At 44.3% G+C, this 9315-nt stretch overlaps 1 protein-coding gene across 3 annotated transcripts in view; it reads left to right on the top strand.

The window, feature by feature from the left end:
* Positions 1 to 9315, top strand: part of LOC107556186 (adhesion G protein-coupled receptor L2-like) — a 46823-nt gene that overhangs the window by 5026 nt on the left and 32482 nt on the right. For all 3 annotated transcript variants that reach the window (XM_016239237.1, XM_016239238.1, XM_016239236.1), the window contains exon 2: positions 7249 to 7358. In XM_016239237.1, coding sequence (XP_016094723.1) covers positions 7249 to 7358 — 110 coding nt within the window. The remainder of the gene's footprint in view (positions 1 to 7248; positions 7359 to 9315) is intronic.

The raw sequence follows: 9315 nt of genomic DNA, 5'->3' as shown, positions 1-9315 counted from the left end.
TTGATCAAAAGTGATAATAAAGACATTTATAATGTTACAAAAGATTATATTTCAGATAAATGCTGTTCTTTCTATTCATCAAAGAAATCTGACAAAAATATATACTTAGCTGTTTTAAACATAATAGCAACAACAACAACAACAATAATAATAATAATAATAATAATAAATGTTTTTAAACAGCAAATCAGAATAATGTAATTATTTCTAAAGATCATGTGACTGGAGTAATGACGCTAATAATTCAGCTTTGAAATCACAGGTATAAATTACATTTTAAAATATATTTGGTAACTCTTTACAATAAGGTTCATTAGTTAACTACATTAGTTAACATGAACTAATAATGAACTGCACTTATACAGCGTTTATTAATCTTTGTTAATGTTAATTTCAACATTTACTAACACATTATTAAAATCTTGTTAACATTAGTTAATGCACTGTGAACTAACATGAACTAACAATGAACATCTGTATTTTTATTAACTAACGTTAGTGAAGATTAGTAAATACAGTAACAAATATATTGCTCATGGTTAGTTTATACGTTAACTAATGTTTAACTAATGAACCTTATTGTAAAGTGTTACCATATATTCAAATAGAAAACAGTTATTTTAAACAGTAAAACTATTTCAACAGTTTAGTAGTGTAGTTAGTAGTGTGTGTATAAATAACAATACAACTTTATTAGCCTTGTAATGGCATTTTGACTCCAGAAGTTATTATTAATCTTTTCCCTTTTTTAAGATAATTTGTGATCATAATTTATTCATATAGTACATTATGCAAATGAACAGCACATTGTGACTGAATGAAATATGAATGGGAACAGTGTCCCTGCAATACAACTACAAATAACCAAACAACCAATCGCCACATTATGGCTCCAGCTTTGGCCGTGTGTTATAATTTTAGATCCATAATTCATTTATATGAGTAAACATGCTGATATTCTCATCTGTTACCACATATGAGTGCTCGTTAATAAAGAAACTCCCATATGAGGGACGTGTTTTTCAGCAAAGCTCGTGTCTATGTATAAATTCTCATCTTCAAACATGACCAGTGGGAATTCACAGCTGTGGACGGAGCAGCACTCTGTTCCATGTGCTTCGCTGCTTTTATGAGAGAGAGAGAGAGAGAGAGAGAGAGAGAGAGAGAGAGAGAGGAAAAAGTCTCCACTTGTTTATTAGCAAATAGAACATAAGACAAATGAATTGTCAGAGTCACATGCTGAGGTAAAGAGAAATTGCTGCAGGAAGAGATGCTACCCCAAGGCCAGGTCAGAAAAACACCAGCAGGCTAATTCACCCCCGCGCTGTGCTAACAGTAAAACATGCTCTTTATTCCCCAAACAAAGACCTTTGTTTCCAGATTATTTTCCTCTAAATTAGGACAATCTCCCTGCATTTTCCTTAAAAACTGTGAGATTACACGGCATTTGTCTATCATGTTTCAAATCCACAATAATACCCCCACCCCAAAGAACCACATAAAATAAATGGTTATTTAAGAAGTAATACATAATTTGTTTGTTTTGTTGTGTTGTGTTGTGTTGTGTTGTGTTGTGCTGTTGTGTTATGTTGTGCTGTGCTGTGCTGTGCTGTGCTGTGTTGTGTTGTGTTGTGTTGTGTTTTGGTTTGTTGTGTTGTGGTTGTGTTGTGTTTTGGTTTGTTGTGTTGTGTTGTGGTTTATTTTGTTTTGTTTTGTTGTGTTGTGGTTTGTTGCATTTTGTTTTGTCGTGTCGTGTCTTGTCTTGTCTTGTCTTGTCTTGTCTTGTCTTGTCTTGTCTTGTCTTGTCTTGTCTTGTCTTGTCTTGTTTTGTTTTGTTTTGTTTTGTTTTGTTGTGCTGTGGTTTATTTTGTTGTGTTGTGTTGTGTTGTGTTGTGGTTTGTCTTGTTTTGTTTTTGAAAGAAGTCGCGTATCCTTAAATGACAAGGCTGCATTTATTTAATAAAAAAACAACAACAAAAACAACAAAAAAAACAGCAGTAAAATTACAATTTAAAATAGCTGTTTTTTTAATGCAAATCGCAACGCATAATTTTCAGCAGTCACTAACCAATAAAGACTTTCATAATATTACAAAAGAAAGAATAGCTTTGCCATCACAGGAATAAATAAAAATGTGAAATATATTCAAATAGAAAGCTGTTGTTTTAAATTCTAATAATATTCACAATATTGCTGGTTTTTATGTCATCAAATAAATTAGTGAGCATAAGCAATTTATTTATTTTTTTTAGAAAACATTACAAATCAACAGTATTTTTATTTTACATTGATGCTTTTTACAGAACGTCTCGGTTACGTATGGTAACCCTCGTTCCCTGAAGGTTTGGTTTTTTTTGTTTTGTTGTGTTGTTGTTTATTTTGTTGTGTTGTGTTGTGTTGTGTTGTGTTGTGGTTTGTCTTGTTTTGTTTTTGAAAGAAGTCGCGTATCCTTAAATGACAAGGCTGCATTTATTTAATAAAAAAACAACAACAAAAACAACAAAAAAAACAGCAGTAAAATTACAATTTAAAATAGCTGTTTTTTTAATGCAAATCGCAACGCATAATTTTCAGCAGTCACTAACCAATAAAGACTTTCATAATATTACAAAAGAAAGAATAGCTTTGCCATCACAGGAATAAATAAAAATGTGAAATATATTCAAATAGAAAGCTGTTGTTTTAAATTCTAATAATATTCACAATATTGCTGTTTTTTATGTCATCAAATAAATTAGTGAGCATAAGCAATTTATTTATTTTTTTTAGAAAACATTACATATCAACAGTATTTTTATTTTACATTGATGCTTTTTACAGAACGTCTCGGTTACGTATGGTAACCCTCGTTCCCTGAAGGAGACGTCACATCGGATGACCGACGAATTGGGATGTCGCTTAGAGAGACCAATCTACTTCGAGTGTAAACTAAACGAGCCAATGCACATTGGCATGCGATTATTGCATCCAGCTGCTGCTGATCACAGCGTGAGTATAAGTAGGCAGCAGATGCAGCGCATACTCAGGTTTTCGCTGAGGAGCCGAGCCGGTGACCCGGCCGCTCAGCGGTGGTACAGGAGCTGTGGCGACGGGACGTGACGTCTCCGTTCCCTCCTTCAGGGAACAAGGGTTACCATACTTAACCGAGAGGTTCCCTTTCAGTCGTTCACTCTCGACGTCACGTCGGATGACCGACGAATTGGGATCCTACCTAAAGGCCACAGCTACTGCCGCTTCCAGTCTCCTGTGGAAGACACCTGCGCCCCTACTTTTTGGCGTAGGCCAGGGCTTGCACAACAGCAGGAGCAAAGTCTTCATCAAAAGGAACTTCAGTTCAACCATCTGCAAAGGCTCAAATGGGCCCTGTTGTAGTGCCGTGAGCACTAGAGTCAGGTCCCAAGAGGGTATAGAGGGGGGCCGTGGAGGGTTTAACCTTCTCGCCCCCTTAAGGAACCTGACGACCAGATCATGCTTCCCCAGCGACCTCCCTTCTACGGGGTCGTGGTTAGCAGCGATTGCAGCGACATAAATTTTAAGGGTGGAGGGAGACATCCTTCGCTCCAACCCTTGCTGCAAAAAGGACAGCACAACTCCGATCGGGCATCTTCAGGGGTCTTCTCGGCGAGAAGAACACCACTCAATGAACAGGTTCCACTTTAAAGTGTAGGCGTGTCTCGTAGACGGTGCTCTCGCTGAAGTGATGGTGTCGACTACCTCTTGGGGTAGGTCACTCAAAACCTCCGCGTTCCGTCCAGGGACCAGACATTAAGTTTCCAGAGGTCTGGAGGCGGGTGCTAAAGGGTGCTCGTCCTCCCTGACCTTGCACAGCAACTGTGCAAGAAGGCTCACTGGGGGATAAGGCTCATACTTGTGAAGGCCCCGCGGCCAGCTGTGTGCCAGTGCGTCCGTGCCGAGTGTTCCCTCGGCCAGGGAGAAGAACAACTGGCAGTGAGAGGTTTCTGGAGAGGCAAACAGGTCTAACTGAGCGGCTCCGAAACATCTCCAAACCAGCTGGACCGTCTGGGGATGGAGTCACCATTCTCCCGGGAGCGCAGCTCGGGACAGCTCGTTGGCTGCCCAGTTGAGCAGCCCAGGAATGTGAACAGCGCGAAGCGACCTCAGATGCTTCTGACTCCAGAGGAGGAGGTGGCGGGCGAGTTGCGACAAGCGACGGGAGCGCAGACCACCTTGTCGGTTGATGTACACAATGGTCGCTGTGTTGTCCGTGCGAACTAGTACATGCTTGCCTCGTAAGCACCGCCGGGCGAACTGAATCGCATAGCCGAGCCTGACGGTTCGAAGGAGCCATCGAGACGGGCTGGGTAGCTCTAGCCAGGCTCCCAGACACCGCGTAAGTGGCATCAATGGAACTACAGGCGTACCCGCAGTGGGGCAGCGGAAGAACGCAGGGACCCGGCCCAGGCGTCTCGGTGCCGGTCCGAGGCGGTGTCTGGGTGTGTGTAACACTGACCTGCGTTTAAGCAGAGGGTGCGTGGGTAGTCCGTTGGTTCGTCCTGCCGATCCGCCCACTGCTGCTCACTGGCGAGAGAGGAGGGTGAGTGTGATATGGCTCTGGATCGTTCACAACCCCCCGTCCCCTCAGGGGACCCAGAAGTAGAAGAAATTGCTCTATTGTTGAGTATTTGGGTACCACTGACCTCCTTCGGGGGAGGCGCAGTTTTGCTGGACGCTGCGCGGGGGCCGCCCTCGGCGACGAGCGGGCTGAGGCGCTGCCACCAGCGGCCGGGTGGAGGCAGCAGCTGCACGCCGGGGCAGGATGTACCTGATGGCCTCAGTCTGCTTTTGGGCAGCAGAGAACTGCTGGGCGAAGTTCTCCACCATGTCGCCGAAAAGGCAGATCTGGGACACGGGGGCATTCAAGAATCTTGTCTTGTCCGTCTCGCGCATGTCGGCCAGACACAGCCAGAGATGGTGCTCCTGGACCACCATAGTGGACATCGCATGACCCAGAGACCCCGTCGTAACCTTCGTCGCTCGTAGCGCGAGGTCCGTCGCGGTGCGGAGTTCTTTGAGAACTTCCGGGTCGTGACCACCCTCGTGCAAGTTCCTCAGTGCCTTAGCCTGGTGCACTTGCAGTAACGCCGAAGCGTGTAAGGCGGACGCAGCTTCACCACAGGCCAGTACTCTCCAAGTACTGCCGATCAAGGCCGACGAGTGCCTACAGGGCCGGGAGGGGAGCAGCGGTTTGCCCCGCCAAGTGGTAGCGGCATTTGGACACAATTGCATCGCAACCGACCGTCCCACCTGGGGAACTCGCACGTACCCCCGCGCTGGACCCCCATCAAGGGTGGTGAGGGAGGATGAGCCACCGGGCCGGTTTCTGGCAGTGAAAGGTGCTGTCCACGACCCAGCAATTTCATGATGCACCTCCGAGAAGAAAGGCACTGGGGTGGGGCCCTGAAAACCAGCGCATGCCACCCCGAGAAACCAATCGTCCAACTTTGAGGGTTCGGGACGCGGTGGACGATTCCACTCGAGCCCGACACTCTCGGCGGGCCGGGAAAGCATAGCCATCATTTCTGGGTCTGTATCCGGCACCGCTGACCGCCCAGAGGGCAGCAACGCTGACGGATCTTCATCCCTGGAGAAATCCAGCTCACTCTCCGATGCTGCAACCGACATACAGCCTGCTCTTTTGAGAGCTCCGCTGTTTCGGAGTGCCGGCTGACTGGGGCATCCCCGGAGGGGAATTCCTCACCGTGACCGTAAGACCAGTCCGCCCACTGCCAGGAGAAGGGCGCCCCCGGCTGCCGCCAAAGGGAACCCCAGATCTAGGCAGTGGCACGGGCACACAATGGGAGCATGAGTCATCCTTGAAAGCCACCTCAGCATGCTTCATGCCCAGACACGAGAGGCAGCGATCGTGACCATCACCCGGCGCCAGGTAACGACCGCACTCAGAAACACACGGATGGTACGACATCTTTAAAAAGACACGTCTTGAAAAATACGTTCCACCCGTGAAGCTCTTTTAGATGGAAATTGCTCTTTTAGTGTGCTGAAGCGCACAGGGGAGATGGCCGTCTGCAACACACACAAGGGTAGTGCAGCATGGTGTGTGCAACCCACTCGACACGGGAAAACAACCGCCGCTGAAGTGCCGTCCACCAGCATGAGAGCCCACGAAGAGCATGCTTGACTGTAGTTTGTACTATTGTAGAACTTGGTCAGGAGCAGAACGATAGAACCGCTCGGCTCTGAAGCGAAAAGCTGAATATGCGCTGCATCTGCTGCCTACTTATACTCACGCTGTGATCAGCAGCAGCTGGATGCAATAATCGTATGCAAATGTGCATTTGCTCGTTTAGTTTACGCTCGAAGTAGATTGGTCTCTCTAAGCGAGATCCCAATTCGTCAGTCATCCGACGTGACGTCGAGAGTGACCGACTGAAAGGGAACTAGACAGGTATTTGTGGAGGGGGAAAAAAACGAAGGCTTTAAAACCTTTTTAGTTCTCATATGAATTTACCCAACGGACAGCATAGACGCAGACCTCAGGAACAATGTGACGCTGATTGATGGACAACACTACCACTACTTTCCCAACATCTCGCTGTACACTGTGTTTGTAAGCCATGAGATAATTTCTGCACTTTATCTTTTATTGATGTGCTTAATTTTAGTTTCTAGAACCCACATAAACCACCTTCTGCATGACTTCCTGTTAAACAGGCATTGGAGGGATGGTTAGTTCATTCCCAGTGAAATGGCATACAGGGAAAATGAATCCATCATAGGTACAATCAGCCTGACCTCAGGGGGGATTCATACAGATGTATAACTCATGTGCTGGCAGGTATGAACACTCAGAGATGAGACTGTTTATCTTTGTCGTTGGGTTGAAAAGGGCCACTTTGGCATCTATCCGCTCCGCTAATTCCCACCGTCTTCTATCTGGTTCCTGCTCTGGGCCACCATCCGTCCATCCATCAGCGGTGTGCACGCTCGCTCTCGCTTTGATACTGTTGCCCTCACAGCTAAAGCAATGTTCAGGGTTCAATACAGGCATTTTTTACCACTGAAAATAATTGTGTTAAAAAAAGTTACAGTAACAACATGCAGAGAGGCAGAGATTCAAAATGATTTTCCATTGTAATGTATGTTTCCATTGTATCAAGCCCGAATTCTGTTGCTACATCCAGAGCATTCCTTTAAACTCTGGTGTGAATAGTTTCCTTTTGTATTTCCCTCATTTGATTTATTTTATTTTTCTCTCGCTCTGTCCAGGTGTAACAACAAAACGCAGTGCATTGTCATCACTGGACCAGATGTTTTTCCTGACCCCTGCCCAGGAACATATAAGTACCTTGAAGTCCAGTATGAATGTGTTCCCTACAGTAAGTACAAGCTGTCATGTTACACCTTTATGAGTGTGCCTTAAAATGCATTTCTCCAGGATCCAGTTTTTATCCTTTATAATACAGTGTTTATAAAACATGTACACTAGGCTTTTTTTTCTTCAGGTTTCATTATTTTATAGCATTGACAATGGATTTAATTTAGCTTTTTTTGCCGTTGATCAACATAAGAGTTTTAATGTCAAAAGTAAAACAAGACTAAAAAAATGACACACCTAAACCATCACTGGCACGGCCAATTCATTTTTCAAAGTCAGAGTTAAATAGTTCACTTGTGAGTAGTTAAGTGGTTTCAGTTGATTGTAGTATAAATACAGCTCTATCTGCAAGGTCCAACTTCTGGTGAGTCATTATTGCAGAAAACTGCGGACTCCAAGCAGTGAAAGTGAATTGTAATTGAAAAGCACAAGGCAGGGGATGGATACAAGACGACTTCCAAGTCATTGAATATCCCTTGGAGTACAGTTAAATCAACAATTAAGAAATGGAAAGAGTATGGCACAGCTGTAAATCTACCTAGACCGTTTTCAAAAACCGAGTGACCGTGCAAGACTGGCGAGAGAGACCACCAAGAGACCAATGATTTACAGGCTTCACTGGCTGGGATTGGAGACTGTGCATACAACAACAACTGCTGCCTGGATGCTTCTCTAAGTTTATGAGAGAGCCCCAAAGATAAAGTAACTGTTGTAAAAAAAAAAAAATGACATCTTGGCTGGAGTTTGCCAGAAGGCATGTGGAAGATTTTCAAACCAGGTGCAAGACGGTTATATGGTATGATGAGACCAGGATTACTCAATTTGTACACTTTCATAAAGGGGTGAATATGCAGTTTAAAAAAAATATAATACATTTTGACCACAGTGAAATAAATAAATAAACAAACAAATAAATAAATACATTTTAGATTTTTATAAGCAGAAATTTAAAAAAGATCATATTATTACAATAAGAAGCTAAACTAAAAAATAATAGTAATAATAATAATAATAATAATAACAACAATAACAAATACTTTTATAGGCACTGTATTATCAATATCAGTGTTTGCAAGACAGCATTATATAATATTCTGCAGTTTATGACAGTGATGACATTGGCAATATTTGCAAGATGAATTGTGATTAGTCTTCTTTCGTGCATTTATTCACTTACTGAATTCGGATTGGTCTTTTCTTGCTTGTTAAACATATATAGCCATTTTTACAAAAATAAGATGAACACTAAGTGTCATGAAAACAGCAAAGCGTCTTTGATGCAGCATTTCATTTACGGTCGAGCGTCCTGTTTCTAGGCTGGCCAAACGATATTTTATTTTTGGCGCGAATCACCCCCCATAATCACGAATCACACCTCATATGCGAGGGACTGTGGTGGCGAGTCCACAGTCTCCTCTGTCTCGACACTCGTCACATCCACCTCCTCGGAGGAAGATAGATGAAGCGTCTGGCTCTTTCTCTCTCGCTAAATCCACCCGCGATCCCCACTGCCAGCGGGATCGCGAGCCTGGCCGCGATCAGCCAGCCAGGCGAGAGCGGAGCGTGCGCAGCGAGAGCTCGCAGGATGACAATCAGCTGCTCGAAAGCTGACCGTGCATGCTCTGCTCCTAAACAAACGACACACACATCGGACAGACAACAGTAAATAGACAGACACATACACAGAGCGCTACTGAAGAGCAGAAGCTGGTTTGCGCCCGGCCGGATGTGCTTTTATGCTTTCTGGTGCTTACGTCACCCTGCTCGTGACGTCTCGCTGCTCCATTGGACGGATTTGACACGTGCTTCAGAACGCGGTCACGCAAGGGTGTTCCCAAAGCGACTCGACGCAGCTCGAGTTCCTGAAGGGGAATCTAAGCTTAACACTTAAAACACTATTCGTTTGCTGCCTTGCAAGCACTGCTATTTCCTTGAGGACAGAAATTGTTATTCATGGT

Source organism: Sinocyclocheilus grahami, unplaced genomic scaffold (assembly GCF_001515645.1).
Source record: "Sinocyclocheilus grahami isolate Dianchi unplaced genomic scaffold, SAMN03320097.WGS_v1.1 scaffold557.1, whole genome shotgun sequence".
Lineage (NCBI taxonomy): Eukaryota > Metazoa > Chordata > Actinopteri > Cypriniformes > Cyprinidae > Sinocyclocheilus > Sinocyclocheilus grahami.
This window is presented reverse-complemented; position numbering and strand designations above follow the sequence as displayed.